Source organism: Alexandromys fortis, unplaced genomic scaffold (genome assembly GCF_014885135.2).
Source record: "Alexandromys fortis isolate MF-2015 unplaced genomic scaffold, M_Fortis_MF-2015_v1.1 scaffold_37, whole genome shotgun sequence".
NCBI classification, from domain to species: Eukaryota; Metazoa; Chordata; class Mammalia; order Rodentia; family Cricetidae; genus Alexandromys; species Alexandromys fortis.
In genome coordinates this window covers 2,468,198-2,495,283 of record NW_026067914.1, presented here as the reverse complement: position 1 = coordinate 2,495,283, position 27,086 = coordinate 2,468,198, and the positions used below count along the sequence as shown (strand labels likewise).

The following is a 27,086-nucleotide window of genomic DNA, read 5'->3' as shown; positions in this document are numbered from 1 at the left end:
TTAGAAGGGGTGTGTTAGGAAGGCAGCAAGCCACCCGTCCTACCTCTGGTGGTCTCTAGGGTCTAACATAGTACCTGACACGTTCTTGGTACTTGATAGGTGTTTGTTGCCACCTCCCGCTGCATCTTTCCCACACTGGCTTGTTATGTGCAAAATAATCATTCTTCACATACAAGTTCTTTCTTTCTGGTTCATGATGGCCTCTAGGATCCTGCTGGGAGACGGTGAGGCTGGTGTTTCTCTTTGAGGACTGCCTCCCTGCCCGTTTTGTGTCCGTGTGTCTGCCATCCCTCTAGTGTCTGTAACTAACTTCACTCTGCCTCCTTTCTTCTCATCCTTCTATGTATGCAGGGGTTCCTGGAAATGAAACCATAGCGGGCAATCTGCATTGGGTTGGTGGATTCTCAGTGAAGTCTGTACTGGGAAAACGACCAGACTCAGACGACTGTGAGGACAGAACCCTCACCATCGCCACAATCGCCCAGCCAGTTATCTTGACTTTTAAGAGACAGAAAGCAGTTCAGATGGAAGAAGAGAGGGGACTGTCATAGATGTAGTTGCTGTGGCAGTCACTATGGAGCGGTGAAAAGCTTCCTCTAAGGGATGCTCATCCAGGCAAAGCTGATGGCAGTGGGAACAGGTGACAGCTTGCGAGGGTATCATTGGCTGCTCTTCCCTTCTTGTTCCTCCTCTTGTTATCATTGTATAATAAACCCCTTTACTGGCACTATTTTATGGAGCCTCTACTGCTCCACATTTTCCTTATTTTTAGCAACTTTTTCTCCAGTACAAATTGAAGCATTTAAACAAATGATACTTTCCATATACATTTCTGGAACTGAAGCTGGGGTGTTGGCTCACTGGGTGACTGAGGTTCCTTTGTTCATCTCATATCTTGCAGGGCCTCATGAAAAACTTGGGGGTGAGTAGGGCATGGTTCTAACTCACAATAGATTTGGTTTATCTGTAGATACAAATAACACTGTTCAGAACGTATTATGATGGTTATAGGGGGAGATGCCAATGCACTCTTAGAAATATATGAACAGAGGCAGCTTGAGGTCACCTCTCATTGCTGTTTTCTAGTGTTCTGAGATGATGAAAGAAACAGTCTAGCATCTTAACTGCCTACAGTATAGTCACGTGTGAACTATTTAAACTGTGGTGAGTTTAACTTTAAAAAAAATTCAAGACAGAATTATCTCTTTAGGAAGAAGGAAACAAGATACCCCAAAGCCTATCTCTATGCAAACCAGGTGACAAAGTATACTTGGAGAGGTCACAGCATCTGTGGTTGCAGGTTTGGTTATTTTTAGACCCTTATCCTGGAGGGGTTGGACACAGTGTCCTTGGTCACCGTAGATGCAAGCAGAATGTGCCCTGGATCTTTTGGAAGCATCTTAAGGATGCTCGGCTCTGGTGGGAAGCTTGGTGAAGCCCTAGCATGACAAGAGAATGAACACTGCCCAGTGTCCTCCCTGCTTCTGCAGAAGATTGCTGGATGCTGGCCAGATCTCTGGGACTTAAACTGGCCAGGATCTACAAGAAGTTCTGTAACAATTCATGCCAATACGTGATATATAGGCCCTTCTTTATCCTCATTCTTTACCCTTCCCTTCTTATTTAGCCCAAGGTATACCAAAGGAAAGTGCAGTTTTAAGATAGCTCCAAACAAGCTATTTTTATACTATAAAATATAAAAATCACATGCCATTTAAAGAGAAACTAATTGGAGATTTACAAAATGTTTAGATGTTAAGTGTGCATAAGAATCCCCTAGAGGGGCTGGAGAGATGGCTCCGGTGTTAAGAGCATTGGCTGCTCTTCCAGAGGACCTGGGTTCACTTCCCAGCATCCAACGGCGGTTCACAACCATCTGCAATTCTAGTGCTAGGGAGTCTACCACCTTCTTCTGGTCTCCATGGGCACCAGACATACAAGTGGTACACAGACATACACACACAGGTAAAAACGTCCATATATTAAAAATATGCAACAAACAAATAAATAGAATTTAAGTAACAACAAAGCATTATTTCTAAGAAAAGACATTTAAAAACGGAGATGCTTAGAGCCCAGGTAAGGAACTGAGGAATGCAGCTTCATGGAGTTAGAAAAAGAGCAGGGTCTCCATTTTAGAAAATGCCAATGCCATTCTGACAGAGAGGGTCTGTGGGTCACACGGGAGAAGCGCTGCCTCGAGGATCAACAGCTGTGAGGTGAAAAAAGGTTCCTTCACTGCAAACTGAATTATACCTAATAATTTATAGGGCACATTTTGTTCTTTGAAAGAGCAACAGATTATTACAAGTTGATCTTCTAGGCAAATTTTGGGAAAATAATCAGAAAATGCAATCATATTTCCCACAGAATTACTTAACAGTCAGTTGCCAGATTTTCAAGGTGAATTACAAGTCAGCCAAATGAGGGATGGAGCCTGAAACATCCTTCACTGTTGTATTTGGGACAGAACAGCAAAAATCTGATACGACGAACAACTCAATTACATTAATCCAAACAGTGTTTGATATGTTTTCTTCTACAACAGGGCATATTTTCCTTAATAAATTTAGTAAGGTTATCTGTTTGAATCACTTAGAACTGTTACAAGGTGAACTTGTGAAGACACAGTTAAATGGTTTGTTTTGATGAGTTTCAACATGAAAATACTAGACTCCTAAATCATACTCACAGATTACAGAGACCCTTATTTTCCTGACTTTTTGTGAAAAAATTCTCCTAAGGATTTTTACCTTGGATGACAGTCTGTTTGGGGGAAAGAGTAATTTTACATTTCCAAAAGAGGCTTAATATGTTCCTGATATTGAAAACTGAGTTTTCATTAATACTGTTTATTGTATCAAGATGTCGAAGGATTTCCCATCAGTTTGCTAGCATGACATAAAAATCCTCTTCAGCAACATATGGATTTCTTGATGATTTATCCTTTCCCCCTGATTTCTTTCAATGACATAATAGAGAAAGTGAATATTTCCAAGCTAGGCCCTCTCAAAATAAGAGATGAAAAAAAATCTGTTTTGACCTATTTAAACACACACTACCTTTTAATATCAAGCAAGAATTAACCTCTGTCTGATGTGTGTCTTTGGATATTGATGTATTCATTTCCTCCCTCTAAGTGTACAGTACCTTAAGTAAAATCCATTGTGGCTCTGCTTCCGTTGACTTTGACGTTAGCTGCTATGCTGTATTTGGACTTTAAATACGGAGCTCAGTCAAAATTCTTCTTGGAAAACACCTGACTGCTAAAACTCCAAGTAATTACTTTTGAGGCCCTTGGAGGAACATGAAGCTCTTTTTGTTGTTTTTGTTTTGTCCTAGAACTCACGATGTAGACCAGGCTGGCCTCCGACTCACAGAGATCCAGCTGCCTCTGTCCCTCAAGTGCTGTGATGAAAGGTGCATCACTGTGCCCACACCCAGTGATACAAAGTTCTCTCTTTAGACATTGCCAGTTACTGTGGAAAGGGACGCTATTTACTATGCCAAGATGGTCTTTGTCCTGTGACATAGTTCAAGCAAAACCTTAGATCAGCAATTAGCTTCATAGGACGACTGCCTTACCTGTAACTCAGTGCAAACTTTACATTGGTATCTACTTGTTCCACACACGCTTTTTCATATTCTGAGAGCCCAACCTTAGATGTTGTCTTCCTTTTCTCCACGCTGGGGAAAAAGCAAAACTTAGGGCCTCACACGTGTTAGGCAAGTAAGTGCTTTACCATTGAGCAGTATCACTGCTTTGAGGGGATTATTTCCCTATAATACATGAAGTATTTTTCTGTTGTTAATGTTTTAAAAAGTTAAATATCTGCAACCAAAGTCCAGAGAGCTAATTATAAATTTCTAGTAAAAGTGGCTGGTGGAGCTGCATTCCTGAGGCATAACCTGCTTTTCCTCAGGCTCTAAAAACGATGGGTAAGGTAGATAACAATAAACACACACATTCACACACAAGCGCACACGCAATTACGTTACTACCAATGCTTTGAGTCTGTATGAAGTTTCAAGACACTAGGTGCTTTTTCTATATATTGTTTCACCATCATAATACAATATACCATAGAAATTTTATTTCCCCAAACATGACAAAAAGAGGCTTAAAGAGGTCAAGTACTTCTCCCAGGGTCTGGCAGTGAGTGGCGCCGCTTTTACTGGCACTTGTCTCTAACAACAAAATATCCTCGGGTCTCTCTGCTGAGAAATGATTGTGGGAAAAAATGATTGCTAAATCTGCATCTTCAAAGTAAAAACGTGCACCCATCTCTGTAAGACAACTCCCATTTGATAGGTAGATGTTCACAGAGCTGTCTGCAAGGTCTACAGGCTGTCTACACCTATCAACTTCACAGCTTAGAAAAATATAGCAACAAGCTTGAAAAAAAGTTGTTTTCACAGTGCCGCCTCCATCTTCTCCTTTTATCGCGAGGCACACCAGCACTGGTTCCTATCTGCGCCATCAAAGTCTGAGAGTCCTTCCTTCAAACCCGCTTATCTTTGTTCCAGCTCAAAGGGTGTCACAAAAGGAAAGGGACTCCGTCTCAGGACAGTTGTCTCACTTTGTTTTCTATTGCCTCACTATTTTGTAAAAAAAAAATGTATTATATAAACATAAGTCTCCTTTAAAGATTAGGTGCTTGATATGTGAAAATCATTGAGGGATAAAACAAACATTGTTGCCAAAGTATGAATTATTAAGAAGACTGAGTCACTACAGTTGCGGCCCTGGTCGGAATCTGGACATAGCAACCACCAATGCTTTTACTCTCTCAGCTCTTTATGTTGCTGATCAGTTGATCAGTTGGCAAGAGCTTTCCTTAAACAAGGGGATTTCCCAAAGGAACAAAGGTGTGTGTGTGTGTGGTGTATGTACATGTATGTGAACAGTTGTCAACAGAGGAGCACCTCTTACAGTAATATGTGATTATTCTTATTTTCAAGGTCAATGTTCTCAACACTTCCACTTATTTCTTGGCTTTGAATGCTTTTTTGAATACCACCAATAATACTAAAAACAGGTGGTTTTCTTACACTTTGTTTGTTTGATGAATAACCATCACATTGGCTATATAAACAAAAAATCATTGTGCAGGTCAAACCTTAAGACCATCGCGTAGTAGAAAGGGGGGAATAACAAAGATGGAGGGACCAGAGAACGGAAGAAGAAAGACAGATTAGAGTGCCAAGGGTTCTTGATGATTGCCATGCTAGTCCTCTCATCCAGGCTGCCAGGAGGTTGGAGCTGACATTTCAATCGCCAACTCTTTAAATGAGAACTGTAGCTCTCCAAGGGCTCTGCACTCCTTCAGAGAACTTGGAGCTCTGTGCAGTCTAGAAACTGAAGGACTTTTCAGATACTGGTGTTCTGCCACCAGAGTGGTTGGAGCTATGCCCCCCTAGGTGTTATAATATTTGAATAGAACCTTTGTACTTGCTCTAGCTAAGCAAATGTTGAAGACCAGGCACCAGGCAGTACCTGTTTGCTCAAATACATTGCTCACTCATTTGCAAGTTCTGATGTAGACACCAACTTCTAGTATCCCGTTTCAGTGCTATTTTGTCATTTCTTTGGTCTGAGAAAAACACCCATGGCTCAGAAGCTCTTCCTCTCCCCAGCCCCTCACTTCCCTCATCCCACTGTGACCAGGAACCTAATCTCAATAAGAACTCCTAACCCTGTGTCCTCCCTAGACCTCTAACCCCTGTGTCCTCTCTAGACCCCCAACCCCTGTGTCCACACTAGAACCCCAACCTCTGTGTCCTCCCTAGACCCCCAACCCCTATGTCCTCCCTAGACCCCCAACCCCTGTGTCCTCCCTAGACCCCCAACCTCTGTGTCCTCCCTAGATCCCCAAATCCTGTGTCCTCCCTAGACCCCCAACCCCTGTGTCCTCCCTAGACCCCCAACTCCTGTGTCCTCCCTAGATCCCCAACCCCTATGTCCTCCCTAGACCCCCAGCCCCTGTGTCCACCCGAGATCTTTTCAACTCGGAATGTGGGGGTATTTTAAGTGCAGCTTTCAGTCAGCACTGGAAAGACTAAAGCCCAATTTGAAGTTTTGTTTTTACTTCTCAATGGATGACACGACATAGCCGCCATCCGTTGGAACCTCAATCCACCTTCGCTATCTTTCTCTTTAGTGTTTTCTTGTTTCGACTTTCATCTTCTGTTTTCCATTTAGGGTTCACAGGGACCAGGAAGTCTTGCCAAAGACCTTGGTAGGTGGGGACAACCTTGTTACAGTTTAACTCAGGAAAGAACCCAAAAGCCTTCAAGTCCTAGGTCTGGTAGAAGAAAGCTGCTTTCTAACATTCTTGTTTTTTTTTTTTTTTTAATGATGTTTAGTCATTTAGTATTAAAAGTAGAAAAAAAATAGCCTGCTTGTTACATCACTTTGGGACAGCTCCTGCCTGTTCTTGTGTTTAGATGAATTACATTCTCCCAGGTATGTCCTGTCCGTCAGATATCCATTTCTAGCAAAACAGCAAGTAGTGATAACAAAACAAAATAAACCACTTCCCCTTTGGCCATCCTTTCCCATCTGCTCCTCCTGGGGGAAGGGACCTCGAAGTCAGAAACACCTGCTTGAGCATGAAAGGGGAAAAGCCTGGTGGAAGGGTTTGGGTTCCAGGTGGTTGAAATGCTCTGAATCACAAAATGGAAAGAACATTTTTTATTTCTTTCTTTGTTTTTATTTGTTTGTTTGTTTTGTTTTGCTATTGAAAAGTATGGGTCAAGCAAATGCAGAAAAGGAAAGAGAGGTGGGCCATAGGAAGAGGCTGAAGTCTCTTCTAAAAGCTGCCGCTGCCCATGAAGAACAGAGTAGACACTGCCCACCCATGCTATGTTCAACATTAATGCCTCTGGTCCCTGAAGCCTTCCGTACAATCTGTCTTGCATGCAACTGCTTGCAGTAATTAGGCTGCAGCTACAACTGCAGACTCGGCCTGCACCCCTGCTTTGTTGTGGCAGCATGCAGCCCAGAGCAAGGAAGAGATGCTCTCTAGATCTATCCAAGTTACGAGAAGCAGGAGACAGACTCTGGGGTCACCTTTGAGAAACTGAGCCTCTTGCTCCTTCATGAATCAGCACAGAGCAGTAGCCATCTCTATCAACGCCAGGTGGTGCTTGGAATCCATGTATTCAGATTTTATGGAGCACCGGAACACAGCTAAAACTTCAGCCTTTTTTATTTACAAATCACATGAACAAGATTTTCTGTTTCCTTAGTGAGGAACTCAGCAACCTGTTCAGCTTTCTCATCGCCACACAATTCAGTCATGGTGAGCAGAGTTCAGCTCCGCACCTAGTTGGGGGCCCACAAAAGCCTGTTCTTCAGCTCCAAGGGATCTGATGCCCTACTCTGGCCTCCACAGGCACACGTGTGCATATACACTCATACAGAGTCACATGCTTGTGCATGAACTCATGTGAAAATGAAATCTTTTTTTAAAAAGAAAGAAAACTGGTCAAGGAATAAGTCATGGTCATAGTTGTATTGTGGAAATAAAGACACGCATACGTACAAATGCTTTGTGTGTATATATATGTATGTGTGTATGGTGTGTGTGTATGGCATGTGTGTGTATAGGTATATGCGTGTGTGCATGTGTGTGTGGAGATGAACTGGAAGCTAGTATCTGGACAGCAGGCAGAAGCAGCATTCCTGGAGAAGCTTCAATCTAGATCCTCAGTCACTGAAGTCAGGTGTGGTAACTCGCCCTCTTCAAGATGACAACTTGGGAGAGAGCTATGGGTTCCTGCAGGAGAGTTAGTCAGCCACTGAGGAGGAACCTCCTTTCCACTGAATCTAGGTTTCTTTCTCGTTCTAATTAGCTGAGCACTATCTAGTGAACATACAGTGAGCAGATCTTGGCCTGCAGTGTTTATCCGTGGGCCTTCATTGTTTGTGTGAACAGGAATTTTTTAGTGCGTGGTCACACTAATCATCTTGTTGCACAAGGTGATTCTGAAAATCAATTGAGCCTGCTCACTTTTTTTGAGAATTAGAAAAAACTCAGGTCAAGAGTTGAGAGTGCTTAGGCTGGGTGTGGTGGCACATACCTTTAATCCCAGCACTCAGGAGGTAGAAGCAAGAGGCTCTCTGTGAGTTCGAGGCCAGCCTGGTCTATGTAGTGAGCTCCAGGTCTAGGACCACAGAGAGAGACCCTGTCCCAAAATGAATTGAGAGCAGTATTCTGTGTGTCTCCCTAGCTCACTGGCCCTATGCCACCCACAGAGAAACACGTGCAGTTGCCAGGAGAGCTGAAGCACCTCTATGTGCATCAGTACTGGCAGCTGCAGAGACCCGACTGCTGCCTTCAGCACAGTGGCTGCTTCCACAATGCAGCTCCTTTCTTTGGGGTAAGAAAAACCTCATATGGTTTTGGGTTCAGATTTTTTTTTTTCTGTAACCAGATGTCGCCTGTTCGGTTACATTTTGCTGATAGTATCTATAGCTACTGGGGGCTCTAGCTGGGGTTTTCCACCTTTGACATGTCAGACAGCATTAAACATCATCCTCTGTTCGCTTTTGGAGACAATAAAAACAAAATAGAAAATTGTTTCTTTTCTGTTTACTAGCAGTTTTAATAACAGATTCTCCAAGCTTTTTGAACTTTTTTCTTCTTCTTTATCTCTCATCTATTGGAAAAATACATAATCTAGTGTTCTAGAAAGTTCCCGGAACTTTGGTATAATTATCATGTTTGTGCTTTCTACGAAAGGATAGAAAATTCCCAACGAATTTTGAGAAATCAGGTAGCTAGGTTTCTGTTCCTGGGGCATACTTTTGTTCTTCCAACAGCTGCAGTCAATCATGCTTTTTTAGAAGCCAGCTTCATTTTGTTTTCAAAATACAAAACACATGCACAAAGATGTGATGTTGGCCTATGACCCCATCATCTCAGAAATTGTTTTAATCAAGGCAGAGAGACAAAAGAGCCTTTGGTACCATTTACATAGAGCCTACAAGTCAAACTCTACTTGAAAAGGTTAGTTTAAGTTGGCCTGAAGATTGTTTTAGCGGATTGTGTGATAGAAGATATCTCCTGTCCAGGGATTATGTAACACACACACATCTGTCTGGGATTCCTAGCTAGTTGTTTTGGTTGAGTTGGGTACACACATCAAAACTAAGTTGGGAAGAGCTTTTTATATTTCATTATCAGATTCATACTCCATTTTTTTATCAGCTTCAGAGATTAAATTCACTTACTCCGGGTGAACAGTTTTCCTTTGAGCAATAACTATATCACTTCCATGCCTAGCTGGATTTGTATTTGATTCTTGAACTTTCTTTTCGATTTTCTGCCTTCCACGAGAAAATAAATATTTCACTTTAATGCTTTTGAAATTTTAAGAATTACCTGAATTTGGTCAAACCTGGAATAGACTAAGCATCATCTCTTAATATATTTCACACATCAAAGGCAAGTCAGCCGTTGGAAAAGCATTCATGTAAGTCACAACTGGTCAATGTTGGTGACATTTCACAAATGTGATTAATGCTGGCATAATGCCAGCTATTTTGGTACTATTTCTATCTATCATTAAAGCTTGGAAAAGCACCAATTTCAGCCTTTGGACCACAGGAAGAGGTTTTACAATGTGAAATCAAGGCATGTTGCCATAACATTTTATAGGTATTTCTGTTTCATAAACGAGAAAAGTGATATTCTCTTCTGTACAGGGTGGATATCACTCTAAGAAAACCTTTCCCTGTGAATTATTGGGCATGTGCAGACTCTTGAGCTAAGACAGTGCTAGCAGAATAACTGAGATGGGAGTGGGGAGAATTTTGAAGGTCAAATTCAGGACCACGCAAAGAACCAGGAACCTAAATATACCATGGAACCACATGGCCTAGGCCCCAAAGGAAACGACTTTGCTTCCCCCAAGTGGCTCTCTTCTTCTCTTGGTCACACTCTCAATTCTTGCTGTATTTGTTTTTCTCAAATTATGAGCTGGTTGGCTGGTCAAATGAGGACCTTCTGCAAAGCGTTTGCAGGATGGTCATCAGTACTGGAGTATTGTCTGAGTGTCCTTGGTCCTGAGAGTAGTTTACAGGGTATGGTATCAGGCTCCAGGTAAGCACTCATTAGTTTCCTTTCTGCCTGTTTAACTCATGAGGGACTGGATGGTTGGTCCCTGAGTTCTAGACATCTCTCCTCTGATCCCCAGTGTAAATCCCGTTCTTTTGAGCAAACTATTCCATGGATGTTTATATCCCAACAGCCTTGCTGGGCTTTGTAAAATCCAAACTCTCATCATTACAGCAAGCATCTACAGCCGCTGTTTTCAATGCCTTATCGAGGCATTTATATTAGGGAATTTAACGCAGGTGAGCTGATTGATTGGTTAACAGTAGATACTTCCTCAAGGGTTGCAACCTAGGATAGAAGAAAGGACCAGACATCTTCTGAAAGACAGGTTTCCCAGAGTCAAGACGGTGAGAGAATTGAAGTTAAGCCTGGACTCCAGTCTCAAAGTGTGTAAACATCTGGAGAATAAGCTGGTACGAAATGGTGAGGGAGGGGAGCTACAGGATATCATTCCTCTAATTCTCAAATAAAAAAAGTTTTAAAAAAAGAAAAAAAAGTAAGAAAGACATTTACAATTACTGGTTAGCCACCTTGGAAGGAAGGAAAAATAACCTCATATACAAACTTTTTTTTTTTTTCGAGACAGTTTCTCTGTAGCTTTGGTGCCCGTCCTGGAACTAGCTCTTGTAGCCCAGGCTGGCCTCGAACTCACAGAGATCCGCCTGCCTCTGCCTCCCAAGTGCTGGGATTAAAGACGTGTGCCACCACTGCCAGGCCTCATACACAAACTTTAAGAAGATGTTGAGTGAGGAAATAAAGAGAGAGTTCTCAGGCTGAGCAACGCTCCTGATTGGTTCTCCAGGTGCAGAAGCATCTTGTTGGTGGAAGAGAGTGGCTCTTGAAAAGCCTGTGAATTCTCACAAGAACGTTTTACTTCAAAAGTAGACTGAGGGGTAACCGAATAGCCTGGGTAAGGTCAAGAGAAATCCTCAACAGAGACACCCTAAATACCACAAAAGGATCAGCAGTTAATGCTGACTATATAATGCCTGGGTCAGAACACTCAACAAGAGCTCAGAGAACAGCAGAATCTGTGTCTCCAGCAAGGGCTGCCCTCAAATCCCAAACAGTTTTCCAACACGAAGGAGAACAGTATTTAAAGCAAAGCTTAGACCTCAAAGCATAGTTTGAGGGGAGAATAGGTTTATCACCCTGGACTGGAGCGTCTAGATTTTCCCATCATACATCTGTCAAATCATAAGTGATGGTGAGATCCCTGTGTGTATGGAAATGCAGAACTCCGGAAGAGCCCGAGAATAACAGAGGGCCAGCGTCTCTCAGGAAATAATTAATGATCAAGTGATGAACAGACATGGCCTCGCTAAATATCTGTACTTCCAGGACAGAGCTTTCTCTGAGAATTCTGACAGAAAACAAGTAATTTTCAAAGGAGTAAACTCAGGAGAGCCTCAGACTTTCCCAGAGGAAAATTTGCTGGCAGAAATTGAAAACGGAAGCTGAAAATGCTTGCTGTAATGTGGAGAGTTTGGATTTTACAAAGCCCAGCATTTATATCCATGGAATAGTTTGCTCAAGAGAACGGGGTTTACACTGAGGATCAGAGGAGAGATGTCTAGAACTCAGTGAGGGAAGACCAAGCATAGGGTAGTGCAGATCTGACCAAGGACTTGCGCATTGAAGGGAGCCTTTTTGAGGCATTTATAGTAAGGAGTTAAACCCAGGTGAGCTGACTGATTGGTTAACAGTAGATACTTCCTCAAGGGTTGCAACCTAGGATAGAAGAAAGGACCAGACATCTTCTGAAAGACAGGTTTCCCAGAGTCAAGACTGTGAGAGAATTGAAGTCAAGCCTAGACTCCAGTCTCAAAGTGTCTAAACATCTGGAGAATATGAGCCTAGCTCAATTTGCAGAAGGCCTCATTGCCTCCTCAGGCTGACCCACACAGCTGAGTAAGTTCTGATTCATGCCCTCACTGCACACACAGCCCGGGCTAGAGCCCTGAAATATTCCATTGAGACATCCTTGGGTTTACATTCATGCACACAGTTCACACACATCCCAGGCTAGTGCCCGGGGATAGTCCACTGAGACATCCTTGGTAAACCTAGGTAATCTAGGTAAACCTCTTTCTCAACTTCCAAGTGTACAGTGGCACAGCTAACTGTGGAGAAACTTGGCTCTCTGGAAGACTATTGACCCTCAAGTCTTTAAGACTCATTTGAGCCTTGTGTCCCTGTTTTTATAATGGCATGAGCAATGTTGTGGGAAATGCTGCTAGGCACTGAGATAAATTATTTTTCCATTTATAAAAATCCAGTAAGGTCATATTACAAAAGAATATTTAAAGGGATAATGATGGACCAGAAGGAGGTGGTGATAGCCCTGGGATCTGTGGAGGAAATTCTCACCTTCTCCTAGAAACAGGTCCCTTGCTGTTGGAATAGCCCTTTGTGCTTCCCCCTTAGGCCACTAAGGGTGGGGGCTCTCCAGCTGAACTCTGCTCCAACCACAGCCCAAGTTCTTCCCAAGTTTTTTTTTTCGGCTTATTTATTTCATTTTTATGACTTTTTTGCCTTCATATATGTCTGTCCACCACATGTGTGCCTGGTGCCCATTTGCTCTTCTGAGCAAAGAGAATAGAATCCCTGGAACTGGAGTGACAGATGGTTGTGAGCTGCCAAATGAGTGCTGGGGACCAAACCCAGGTCCTCCATTAGAGCAATGGGTATTTGTAGACTCTGAGCTATCATCTCCTTATTCCCCACCCCAACTCTTCTGGATGTCAAGTTCCTGGCGGCTGGATTAGTTGGAGCAAACACAAATGAGGAGGGGGCACAGCATTCTGACAGCCTTTGGCTAATGCCGGCCCCAGATTCATTTCTGTAACTGTTAAGGTCTTAACTGATTATTATTTCCATAGCTAGCACACAGAACAGTTAGTGCTTCTTCCTAGTGTTAAGAACAAGACAAGAAAGAAGGCTGAACAGAATGTTTCCTAGCAGGCTTTTTCTACCTCCTACCTACCACCCAGCAGCTGGGCCTGGCGGGGTGCTTACGAACCCAGACGTTACGATAAATCGTACTGGAACACCTGGAAAGAGGTCTTTTAAGAGAGTCAAAAGAAAGAGAGCGTTTTGACATTTCAACTTAAGAAAGTGTTTAGGGTTTTGTAGTTGTAAATGGTTCTCGTGTTGGTGGGGGTGGAGGAACCAAAAATGTTTTCAGCTATTACATGGTACTGTTATTCCCCATTCGGAAAACAGTGTGATATATGCATGTTTGCAGTTTACAGACAAGACACTGAGAAGATCTCTTCGAGGAGGGGCGCTTTGTGTAGAATTCATTTTGTGCCAAAGCTCCATTTAACTGAAAGTACAGACAATATGCAGAAGTTATTAGTAAACTATGGAGAGCATTAATATTTAATACTGAAAAAGCTGGGGGCAGCTAGCTTCATATTAATATCCTTCTGTGGGAGTACACCCCTAGGAAAGTGATGAAAATTCATGCCTTTTTGTTCCACAAAGGAGAGGAGAATGCTAAGCAAACCGATTTCTGCTTTAAGGGAGCTCACAGTTTTATGATAGTAATTTTTAAAAAGACACATTTTAACCAAAAGACAGAACAAAAGACAGGGTCGCGGAGTCTTTGGGTACCATTTGTTCCCGATTCATCATTTCAAGAGTCTACATTTCATGAAAGGCAGCTAGCATGGGGACTGGGACAGAGATGGGCACAGTCTATAGAATCAGAGACACACAAGAAGCAGTTGTGGCCCTGCGTAGGTAAGCTACAACTTGGACAAATTCCCTAACTGTGCTGGGATAGAATTCCATGTCATTGCCTGCACCGAATACATAGAGTAGGATTGTATAATGCGATGTGAAAGTCCTCTACAAATGGCAAATATTTATCTGGATGTGAAAATAGAGAAGGAGCAAGGCAGCAGAAAGTAGGAAGGAATCCTAGGGGTTTAAAGGCCAAGGGGATGACACAGGCCATTTCAGTAATTTGGAAATTGCTGTAACTACTTTAAGCAACTATAAGACATGGGCTGCTTGGAGCCCGTCTCTACATTCACTGCAAAGCATTTTACCCCCATCAGTAGCCTCACAACTTAGTAAACTGATGAAAAGAGTCATTGATAAACATCTGGTAGACCTTTTCTTTTTCTAAGCACGCAATCTCTTTTCTTTCCCACCTTAGTGCAAGTGAATGGCTAATGTTCTGAATTGTCCCAGGCAGCAAGGACCCAAAGTCCTTCAGTGTGAGGCTTCATATCGAGCTAGGCACATTTATCACCAGCACTTCAGAGCTGGAGAAAAAGCTGCGAACTCAGAAAACCTTGGTGGCTCTAGCAGCCATCTAGAACGGTCCTTGCAAGCTGCCATTCCGAGTTGGAGGATACACATCAAATTGGGTGAACTTGGTGAATCAAGAAGGGGGCAAACTTGACGATACCAGTCTTGGGGTAATCATCATGGGAACCTGGCTCTGTGATCTTTCTCCACCCCTGGTAGAATTGGCTGTTTTCTCTTGGTCCCAGTCAGGAGCAGGCGGCACAGTCTGGAGGTGATGACAGCCTTGTGCCTCCTAGACTTCACCTTACGTTCTCTCTCAGCTAGGCAGAGGGAGCCTGTGCGAAGGTCTACCAGAGACAATGGTTATGCTTAAACCTGCTTGTATCAGACAAGATTTTTCTTTTTAAGGTAGAATCTCACGTAGCTCAGGATGGCTTCAAACTCTCTAAAGTAGTCAGTCCCAACACTTTGAACTTCTGATCTGCCTGCCTCCACCTGCCCATTCCTGAGTCACAGGCCTATACCACATTACATAGATTAAGATGATGATGAATTTTTTTGGAAAAACATATGACTTAAAGGGGTATGATCACGTGTAACTATCTTTTTTTTCATCTTACAAGGGACAGTAGTCGTTCACCATTTGCTAGAATATTAATCACCACAGGCATGAGTGAGCTTTCTTCATCACAACACAGGGTGACAAGTGTTTACAGAGACATTCAGTATCTAATTCCACCCAAACACCGTAATATTGCAATAACGCCTTGGGAAGAAATCTAGACCAGTCTTCTAGAAGGACAGCAAAACACACTTTGTCTTCCTTCATTTACTAGCTATGTATGCCTTCATAAACTGCAATAGTACAGATACTATTGGGAAATTTAAAAAAAAACCCAGCTAAAATAAAAAAAAAAACTATGAAATACCATCTCCTATAAACTCTCCTGCTTAAATCTTGGGCTTAGGCAATATGATCAATAGCATTTGCAGCATTGACCTTTTGACCTGGATGAGAGACTGCTATTGTGTTGTAGGAAGTGGCTTTACTTCCAAAATGTCGTTAGCATTGTCCACTGTGACATTTGAAAATGCCTCCTGACAAGGCAGACATCCTTCAGTCATGACATTTGAGCCCTTCTAGAATGCTGACTTAGAGGTCTGCCCACTTCTCTCTTTGACTGGGGATGGGCATCACATCTCTCTCAATCAACAAAAATAAAACCCAAGGGAATAAACGCAATGGTTATCCTTAAGCAAAACCGCTTATTAGTCAAATAGGTGTATTTCTTTCCCATTATTCCACTCTAAAAAGTCAGTGCCCCCCACACACCCCCGCCAGGCACTTTCTCATCCAATACTCCAATAGAACTCGGATATTCGACCTTCTCAGACCTCCTACACAAAGTGAAGAAACCACCAAAGGAAAATTGACCCTCTACTCGCACGGGCATCAGTTATGCAATCGCTCCTTGCTCTAAAGCTTCTCCTAGAATCTGCAATGCTCTCCACTGTGAGTAAACCACAGTTACTAGCAATGAGAAACACTCACTGTTTGCAGCGTCAGCTTTGCGGAATCTGCTCAGGTCAACATTGGGTGGTCTGTTGGGCTTGGGTGGAGGCGGGCCCAAGACGGACAGAGGAGGCAGAGGCTTCTGCTTGGGGCTTGCTGAATTCTTGTCTCCTTTTTCCTTCTCCTGACTTTGACCCCATGGTGTCCCTGCTGTCTGCTTGGAAGGGGCCTTAGGGAACCGGGCCGGTTCTTCCTGATTCATTTTATTCAGAAAGATGTTCTTTGTAACATCTGTTTTCCTATCTTCTTTTTTCTCTTCAGAGTTTCTGGAGGGCCCTGGGCTCCCTCTGTTTGCGGCAGGTTTCAGAACCACTCCAGGAAAGGGCGAACTTGACGTCCCGCTGTCCTTTTCCTCTGTGTCTTCCCTGGCTGGTTTGAAAGGGCCAGCCTTGCCCTTGGTCCCCAGTGGCACTGGGGGTCCTTTCTGGACAGCTGCATTTTTAGAGGTACCTTCCTCGTCCTGAGAGTCCTCTGTACTCAGAGATGGCTTCTGGCCAAAGGTGTGTCTGGGAAATCGGGGTTTGGTGTCAGCATCTTGTGCGGCAGGCATGAACTTGCTCTTAGCTCCGGCCACCTTTGAGAACCCTGGCTTTACATCGTTTTCGGGTACTGGGGGAGTAGGCCCTGGCTTTGGTCCTGGCGTCCTTAAGTCCGACTCTTGGTTCAAATTGTGAAGTTTATTCCCAGAAGGTCGTAAAAACGCCGGTTTAGGATCTTCTTTAGTCAAACTGGTGGGTTTGGGGCTTACAGGTTTCAGAAACCCCGCTTTGATCTCGGGGTCTCTAGAAGCCGAGTTTGGCTGTGTTCCAAATCTTTGGTTCCCTCCACTAGGTTTTAAAAATGGGGGTTTGGGATCCTTGTCAGACTTTTCCTCATAGGTAGGTTTCGCTGCCAAGGGTGGTTTTGTGGTCCCAAACTTAGGCGTGTTGCTGGGTCCGGCGGGAGGACTGGCATTTCCTTGGTTGTCAAATAAATTCTTTCTTGCTTGTATTCCCGAAGGCGCGTTTTGGCCGGCAACTTTGAAAGGCCTGCTGTTGGTGGAGACCTCCTCTGTCGGGCTAGTTCCTGTGTTGAACTTCGCCATGAGGGATTTTACATCTGTTTTTCCATCCTACGAGCACAGGGAACAACAAAGGCCAGTTGAGAACCCAGAAGTCTCACTTGCAATTTAAAATACTATACCTTCAAGGGCTTCCTGATCTGCGGCCAGAGTGCTGCGGTGTCGGGGTGCTGCTGATTGGCTGGCCAGCTATTGTAACATTTAAGTTCCTCTATGGCAAAATAAGTAGTGAGGGTTTTTCTGAAAAGGGAGGGCTGTGGCTGTGCATAAACTTCTCTTTGTCACACAGAGACTCACTCGTTTGTGTTGAGAAGGTTTCTCTGTCCCCTCACTGCTTGCCTAGCTATCTCGTTGGGCTTACTCATGCTTCATATTTCTCCAGACTTTCGCTTCACTTGAAAAAACATATGGAAGTGACCAACCAATGAATTCTTCCACATTTTACAGCTGAGACTCATGTGGAAACTGGACTTAAAAAAGAAAGTAGACATTGTGAATTCAGGCTCTGTGCTTTGACCCAGCAAAGCAATGCTAGCTTCATTGCGGCTGGCTAGAGCTTTCCTGTTCCTGTTGCATTTAAAGTCCGTCTGCTATCGGGGAGGCAGTACAGAGCAAGCCAGCCCTTCTGAAAGGAACGGGATGAGGGTTCCTCATTTATAAATGCAGACTGCTACTGTGTGGCTGCATGCAGGCTAACATGAGGCGGAAGCTTCTTTAGGGAAGGCAACAGACCAGCAGTAGGAACTGGCTGGGATTATCTCATTTCCAGATCTTTCTCTCAGTCTCGTCTCTTCCATAATGACTTTTATCAGTTCCCTGAGGGCCTGCCTCACCTACCCCCTCACAAGAATTAGGAAATTACTCAGGAAAGACAGGCAGACGTTCCCCTTTCTTTGTTAATATAGTCCAGTTTAACCTGGGACAATTAATGGTGTGTTTGCTCTTTCTTTTAAAAAAAAAAACCACGGTGCTTGAGCAGGGAATGTGGCTCAGTTGAGAGAGTATCTGCCTAGTATGCATGAAGCCCTGGCTCAGATGCTTAGCATGAAATAGAAATAAAAAAACAGGCATGGGGGTACACTCTCCAGTGCCAGCGTTTAGGAGGCCGAGACAAGAAGATCAGAAGTTTATGAAGGTTAAAGTCATCCTTGACTAAATAGCAAGTCTGAGACAGAGACAAGACTCAGCTCCATGAGCTCCCACCTCAAAAAAAAAAAAAAGTTAAAAAGCAGGAAGAAGCCTCTCGCTCAGTGCTCTGACTGAAGCTTCACAGAGAAAGAGAAAGCAGTATGAGAAACTAGACAGAAGATGGGGCAGGTGTTCATTACGGGCAGGGTTCTGAGCTCAATCTTTAGTGCACAATGTGTGCACAGACACACATGCATAGGTGCGCACATGCATGTGTGCACACACAAGCATTCACAAAAGTTTGCTCTCTGGTTGCAAGGAAGTTTATTCCTGAGAACAAATTTTTTGATCCCTACACTTCTATAGAGGCATAATTTATAGTCTTTATGTATAATTTCATTGAGGATTATTACAACCAAGGTGGAATAGCGAAGCGATTTAAGGACCTAGGCTTGGGAGCCAGGTGATAAGGAAGAGCCATGAGCTTTCTTATCTCCTCATGCAAACAATGCCATGGTGCTGCTTCAAGGTGCATTAAAGGAGTCCACAGGGCAGGCAGGGTGTACAGTGTGAGAGAACACTCGCACATCAGACGGCTTCCTGTTTTTGTATAAAGAAGAAACCTTACCGACATCATCTTTTCTCCCTCCTCGCTGCACTGCCGGGGAACTGAGCCCGGCTCTGCCAACTGGCTTCGTGCCTTACACAGCACAGGGAAGAACCCTTGAAATACCCCTGGCCATTGTAAAACATCATGCTTATTTTTAGCTCGGAAAATATGGAAGTTGTGGATGTACAGTGGAAACTTTAGTCTCGCCTACTAATCTGGATCCAGGAGACCTTGCGAGTGTCTGCAGTAACGGAGGTCTGGGCCTTGAAGCTATCTGACTGAGGCACAAGCATGGCATCTATCAGATTATTGACTTTTCTGATCTGCTTTCTTAATCTCTGAAGTCGGAACTCTAATCCCACTTGTCACTCTGTTCTTGTTTGTTTTGGCACAGATTAAATGGGTTAATACAAGTGGTTAGGTATTTAGCTCAGTGGTAGAGTACTTGCTTAGCAAACACAAGGCCTTAAGTTTGGTCCTTAGCTCTGAACAAACAAAAAATATATAAACAAATGGATTAAGAATTGAATGCAGCACTTAACCACTGATTTTTTTTCTGCCATCATAATTGTTTCTAATTCATTCATAATATAGCACCGTCTTTTCCAGATAGAGTCTAAATTGAATTATTTGCACTAACGTATCTTCAAACAAACACACTTGTCAGTTACACACAGAGTTATGGTGTTTGAGTCTGAGTCACTGTCCTCTTGAGAGTTTTCAGTGGATGCTGCAAGGTGGGGAGGGAGGAGTGACGGGACCCTTGAAGAAACAGTGAGGGTAGCCAGGCTCCCTGGTGTGTTTGGCACATCAGCAACCTGAACTGCACAAAAGGACAGTTTTCAGAAGTTAGCTCTCTCCTCGCACCGTATGGGTCCTGGGCGCTGAACTCAGGCCATTTGGCTTGGTGGCAGGCATTTTTACTACTGAACCATCTCATCAGCTCCCCAGCCCCCTTTTAAAGTAAAAGCAATGCATAAATATTCAATTTGTAGTGAAACCAGAATGCAAGACTATTAATGTTTAATCATTGTTGTCTTCTTTCATCAATGACAAAAACAAAAATCTAGCTATTCACGTTAAAATTGAAGCTAAGGGTTGATAACCTTAGATGATTTAGCTTAGTAAAAATGCCACACTCAGACCAAAGGAAGTGTGAGTGGCAGGTAAGGACTCTCCTACTGAGCCACATCACAAATGCTTGCATAGATTTTTAAAGTGCAAAAGAAATAAAGGATATTTGAATGATAGACAACTAATGAAAATCAAAAGTAACTTGGAAGCTCAATTTTGACCTTGTTAAGATGTGTTCACCATTCTTGGGATTAAAGCAAGAGGAGGAGGAATCATCTCTGTGGGTGTTGTTATTCCTTCCTAGGCAGAATGCACAAAAGAAAAAAAATGTTTTTCTGTGATGGTCTATAATGTGCTTAATCTCTAGGGAAACATAAGTTAATAATAACCATTTATGCATTTTTTTTAAAAAAGTTTGTTGATAATTTTTAGATTGTGGGGCATGTCTTCCCTCTTTTGTTGCTACGTCGACTCACTTGCTCTGAATCCTGATTCTTCTCACTGGCCACCATTCTTTCTTACTCCTGGCGTGATCGCCAACATCAGGACCACAGGTACAGTAGCGTCATAGGACAACCTGAGGCTGTGAGGGGCTCATGCATAATGAAAAAAAAAAAAAAACTCTGGGAAGGCAGTCGTAGTCCTTTCTGCGGTTTACCCGATTACACACAAGGAGCAGGAAGTCGGAGAGAGCAAGGACAGGAAAGGCCCAGCTTTCATGCTGGTGCTAGTGATGCCACTCTGCCAAAGACTGGCTGGAAGGCATAACGAAACACAGAGAGAACAGAAACCCTTCCCCAACCTGCAAAAGCTCTCCGTCTTGAAGTAGTAAGCAAGTCATTGAAATGTCATGGATTCAAGAAGATCAAACTAACATAGAGAAATAATTTTCAGGCATAGTGGTTTGCTTTGTAGAAGAAAGACAATGACAGATACACTTTGTATAACCAATCCCTTCTCTCTTCCCAACACATGTGCATGCACAGACACTCACACCCAACATGAATGCACACATATGCATACATGTGTACGCACACTCACACACACATTCACGAAGCAGAATGCTGTCTCTTCTCCTTGAAGGTATTTCATCTGGTTTACCTGGTACACTTGGAAGAAGGCATTTTTTTTTATCTTAAAATAAATATTCTTGAAACTCCTTATTATCAGAAATTACCCAATAAAGTTATAAAGTAAGAGGTAGTGGAAGGTGGAAATATAATACTTATGATAAAACCTTAATCAAATACGAAGATGGTAAGCCCCAGTATAGACCAACAGATATACAAAGAAATTTATTTCCCTCCAACAGCATTGCACAAACATTTAGCTCATGATAATTTGCATATTTAGTGTGTACACTGTCTACTTGGTGAGACGTAAAAGCAAGGACCTGATTTTACTTTCCTTCCCTCGTTAGGAACATGCCTCCTCCCATGCAAACATCCCCTTCAGGCCTGGAACTTTCTCCCACAATATGCATTAAATACACCCACTGATGGACTGAATCAACTTGATTTTCCCTGTGACTGATCCACAGAGAAGCTGGAAAATTATTTCTTCACTTCTTGGTTGACCTCAGCCACGAATCCGTTCTTCCATCTCCATCCCATTACAAAAGGACTGTAGTGGGTTCCAGTCAGCTGAACTTCTGAGGCTGGAGTGAGTGCAAGGCCCCTTCTCAACAGGATGTGGGAACTTGTCTCTCACCGCAAACTTAAGTTCCTGAGAGCAGGAGCTGAGTGCTTCAGAGGGCAGGGCATTGGTGGGAGGAGCTGGCGGCAGAAGCGGCAGTGACAGCCTTAGTTGCGAAGACCCTTTCTACACGAGGAGGTGGAGGTGATTTTTTTGGATATCTCTCCAGCCAGCAATGCCTTATCCTCAGTGGCTTACACTTTGAGGGAAAGTGTCCCATGAAGAATACAACTGGCGCCCGTGGGCTCTCCCAAAGCTGTGTGTGTTTGTCTATTTCTTTATGGTGGGTTGGCCTGATTGTGCTGTCAGGAAACTTCTGTGGGTATCACATTGTAGCATTGGTTCTAATGCTACCCAAAGCACCTGTTAAAACCAGGATCTTTCTCTTGTTTCTGCTTTGTAAATGGAGGGTGGGGGAAGCAAGAGACTTTAGCAAGCCATAGAGCCCTGATGCTGATGGCTTGGCTCCCAACTGCCTTGCATTGACAAAGAGGCAATCAGCAGGATTTTCATATTCCCCCTCAAAGACTAGGATGTCTTCATGATGTGAGCAGAGATGGGATGCAGAGAACACAGAGGATGGTAGTATAGATTCTATAGATACTATAGAACAATGAGCAGTCCTAAAATTGCTTGTTTTGCTTTTCTAACCTATATACGTGTGTGGGCATAAATAATAGGATGGTGTATATTACAGCAAACTCAGCCTACATTAGTTTAGGGTTTTTCAAGTTCCTTTAGCTTACATTATCAAAGTGTATGAAATTCAAAGATTGTCTTTGAAGAATTTACATTTTAACTATTGAGCTTATAGATAATTGTAAAAGGTTTTTACATGTATGTTACCTGTTGTTGATTTGGTTCTTGGGGGATTACTGTTTATTCTGTAATACAGGATAAGTTTTTCTGTTTTTCCTGTGTCTCCAATTGTCTTAGCTTTCTGTTACTCTTTCTAGTGATTGCTCACTAAAAACAGCAGGAGAAAATTCAGTTTGTTGAATACATATAAACATCCTATTGACTGAGAAGCTCGGCTGAGGCGAGAGATCTGCTCAGATGGCAACGCACTGACTGAGGCAGGAGGCAACTGCTACTCAGGGGAGATTCAGAGTTTTAAGCTAAGTAAACAACAGACATTAAGAGAAGTGTGAGGAAGGTTCTAGAACAGAAACAGATGGTATTTTGAACTATTACTTCCCAGAGTGTGACAATGCAGCCATTTCTGTCTCATTTCCTACCCCATCCCATTCTGTCTCTTGCCCCTTTTGAATACTGAAGAAAACACATGCATTAAGTGTTTAATGCCAGCCTTCAATGATATGATCACCAATCACCTTCAAAGACATCTCTAGTGTCAGCCTTCAGTAACACAATCACCTGACACCTCTTGTGCTCTCTCTCTCTCTCTCTCTCTCTCTCTCTCTCTCTCTCTCTCTCTCTCTCTCTCACACACACACACACACACACACATACACACACGTACACTGTGTGAGGAGCTAGGCTGCTTCCTTCTCCTTTGGTGTCATAGGGTTCTTCACTGGACCACGCCCTTTCTCATTAAAATTGTGATGCTCTCTGTTTCACACTTCCTGTGGTAGACATCTTGCTCTTGGTACCTTGCCATCCTCTTTCCCTCACCTTTCTGGGGGACTTCATGACTTCATCTGCTTAGGGTTATCATTCCTTCACTCACGAATTCAATCATTCATTTATTCATCAAACATCCATCCATCCATCCATCCATCCATCCATCCATCCATCCATCCAGATAGTGGTTCATCCTACTTGAGAGTTCTAGATATCCATTGTGTACACTCTGAATTTAGTGTATCTCACTTTGACACTCTTTAGTTTATTACCTGTTCTTTATTCCAGGGTATGAATCACCTCCATTTATTCCTATATTTAGCAAAAATTTATGTATTCTGGTGTCTTATTGCTAATTCTTTTTTTTTTTTGGGTTTTTTGAGACAGGGTTTCTCTGTGGCTTTGGAGCCCTGTCCTGGAACTAGCTCTGTAGACTAGGCTGGTCTCAAACTCACAGAGATCCTCCTGCCTCTGCCTCCCAAGTGCAGGGATTAAAAGTATGCGCCACCATCGCCTGGCTTCTTATTGCTAATTCTATGATTGGGAAAAATAATCACATTATTAAGTGTATGATTTTATATACAAGAGAAGGAAAATTCTGGCCTTGCTATCATATAACCTATGAGGACACTTTGATTCACTTAGGTGAACCAAACCAGTCACTTAGAAACTAGCATTCTGTGGTTCCATTCACATGAGGTACCCAGTGTAGCTGAATTCATACAGGCAGAGAGGCTGCCAGAAGCTGGGGAGGAAAGGAATGGGGAATTAACACTTAATAGATGCCCAGTTTCAGATGGGAAACATTAAATGTTCCTAGAGATGGTGAGGGCTGCACAACAATGTGACCATATGTGATACAGAATTGTAGACTTCACACAGCCTTAAATTCCTATTGAAATACACACACACACTCTCTCTCTCTCCTCTCTCTCCCCCCTCATTCACAAACACACACACACACACACACTCTTCTTTCTCTCCCCCCTCATTCACACATATACACACAACACACACACACAATTGGACTGGGCAAATGCCTCAGTGCTTAAAATGCTTCCTTCTCTACCTGAGGACCTATGTAAAGTCTGGATGGGATTGGTGGCTACCTGTAATTTCAGCCTTGGAAGGCAAAGGCGGGGGGAATCCCTAGAGCAAGCTAGCTATTGAGACCAGCCCCACTTTTAAGCTCTGGGTTCAATTGTGAGACTAACTCAATGAATAAGATCGAAGAGCTCTGGAGTATGAATCTCTGATTCCCCACTAGCCTTAAATTCCTATTGAATCTCTCTCTCTCTCTCTCTCTCTCTCTCTCTCTCTCTCACACTCTTCTTTCTCTCCCCCCATTCACACACACACATACACACAACATACACACACTCTCTTATTTCTCTCCCCCCTCTCATCCACACATATGCAAAACACATACACACAACACACACACATTTACACAAATGAAAAAGGAAAAAAAATGTCAGATTTTATGTTAACTATGTTCTACAATTATACAAAAATTCAGTAAGGTTAGTTAAAATCAGGGCTTGGAGCAGTGTTAAATCAGATATGATGTAATAGATAATATTGGCTCGATGTCAAATACCAGCATGGATAAGGCAAGCAACACACTATTAGAGCGCTAGAAAAATGACTTTAAATGACCAAAGTTGTTGGGCAACACAGTAAATACAGGTATTTTGGGTGGTGTCCTGTGACATGGAGACATCTGAAAATAGGAAGCACAGGTTGGGGGTAGCAGCATCATCTTGAGGACTCTTTCCCTCCCTCCCTTCCTTCCTCCCTCCCTCCCTCCCTCCCTCCCTCCCTCCCTCCCTCCCTCCTTCCTTCCTTCCTTCCTTCCTTCCTTCCTTCCTTCCTTCCTTCCTTCCCTCTTTCTTTCCTTTGTTCCTCTGTCTCTGTCTCTGTCTCTCAGAAATGAAATTTCCCTTTAGTGTCAAAACATCATGGACACATTGGGTTGATCTTCAGTGCTTCTAATGAAGCAGAATTGAGCTCCCGGGATAATGGGGAGTGTCACTCCAAAAATCTAATAGAAGATACCAGTGGAAGTCCAAAGACAGAAATCAAATCATGGGGAAATGTGGTGGAACTTGGGAACCAGCTCTAAAGAAGGATGGAGGATATAGAAACCAACCACTTTCACAAGGCACTTGGCAAGAAGACCCCGATACCAGCATGGTCTGATGGAACCAACTAAAGGACCGAGCCATTGAACTTGGTTCTGTCTGACACCCTGACTTAAGACCACCTTCCATTGTTACAAGCCACAGTCATAGTATTTTGTAACAGAAATCACTAGAAACCGAAACATGTACCTCCACCTGAAATCCCTTGTGCTAGGTTTCTGTGAGATTCGAAGTGCTTAAATGGATGACGTTTAGAAAAGAAGGGCAGGAAGGGTTCTTCTCGTGATTGCATTACAGGGTCACCATTTATTGCTGTCCTTTTCTCCCCGGGTGGCATCCAACTGTGTTTAGTGATTAGTGACAAGCAGCAGAGGGGACTTGGCACTTAACCTGCCCAAGCCAAGTCATAGGCTATTCTGGCCTGTTTTCAGGAAGCTTGCCCCAGCAAGCCAGTTACCCGAGTGAGTCAGTTACTATATTGTTGCTGCAACAAGAGACCGGAAGAAAACAGTAGCTCAGGGAAAAGAAAGAACGGTTTATTTTGCCTTATGGTTTTGGAAGGTATATTCCACCACGGCTAAGAAGTTATGGCGGCAGAAGGAGGCATCCGGTCACGTTATACCACATGCTGAATGCCTGTGCTCGGCTCAATTTCCGTCTTTTTTCGTGGTTGGGGCTCTCAGCCCACAGAATGGTCCCCTCTCAGTCAGGGCTAGGTCCTTCCACATCGATTAACCTAACCCTTATACACCTCCAGAGATTTGTTTCCATGGTGACTCAGAATGCCATTCAGATCACTGCTAAGATTAACCACCAACCAAAGAATATGCTGTGCTTATACAGCCTCATGGCTTTCCTGACTTCCTGTTTCTGCAACTAGGCTGGTTAGCAAAGTTACATGAGCAGGGTGAATCTGGGGCTTTCCGCATCACCAGAGAATTCCCAGACTAGCTTCTGATACGAAAATATCTTTTGGCTTCTACAGTTTCCTACTGGCTTCTTGCATCTACCTGGACACATACTTGATTTGCTCTGGCGATTGGGGCAGAGGCTATTCCAATTCTTCCTCTCACACTCAGTAACTGTACGGTAATTAAGAACAACCTTAGCCCTGAGCTTTAGTGACAAGCAAGGAGGTAAAATTGGGTCTTACAGCTAACCCAGTCGAATTGGTGGCCCTAGCATTGAGTCACGGTGTCTGACAAAGAAACAAAGCCTTACACATGGGGCCACAGTTTGACAGAAAAGTAGCAGAATAAGGGACTTGTCCTGATGCCCCCCAGGACCTTAGTCTGTGTCTCTATCTTGCTCTCCGGCTCTCCTCAGTGTGGTATTGAACCTCACTCTGCAGCTCTGTCTTGCACACACACTCTGCTCCTCACTGTGGGATTGGTAGCTTCACTGACAGCAAATACACTTGTGCGTGCTGGGCCAGGAGATTTTGGGGCATCACCTAACAAATATAAACTTAAGTCAATAAAGCAATTGAGGCACAGACATCCCATTCATTTACCTACTGCTCACAGACGGCACCTGGTCTAACTAACAAACCAAACAGCTCTAACCAATCTCAGTAGCCAGAGAGGGACCAAACCTTCTCATGAGACATGGTTTACTTTCTCTATGTTCCTGTTGTTAGAAACATGGCCTCAGAGGCAGCTCCCAGCACCATCTCAGACAAGTGCATGGCTCAGGCACATCCCTGAACTTCCCTGCCTTGGTAACTTCTGACACAAGTGGGATCTGAAAACAGCATCCAAATTGCTGAGTCCTTCCCAGCCATCATGTGCACTTAAGCTTCGGGACACTAGATGTCAGCATCCCTGCT

At 43.4% G+C, this 27,086-nt stretch overlaps 1 protein-coding gene across 4 annotated transcripts in view; it reads right to left on the bottom strand.

Annotated features, from left to right (window-relative positions):
- Fyb1 (FYN binding protein 1) overlaps nucleotides 1-27,086 on the bottom strand; it is a 126,860-nt gene that overhangs the window by 58,631 nt on the left and 41,143 nt on the right. For all 4 annotated transcript variants that reach the window (XR_007591142.1, XM_050138943.1, XM_050138945.1 and 1 more), the window contains exon 2: nucleotides 15,940-17,071. Coding sequence is in view for 3 of the 4 variants with exons in the window: in XM_050138943.1 (XP_049994900.1) it covers nucleotides 15,940-17,071 (1,132 nt within the window). In the remaining variant the exon portion in view is untranslated. The remainder of the gene's footprint in view (nucleotides 1-15,939; nucleotides 17,072-27,086) is intronic.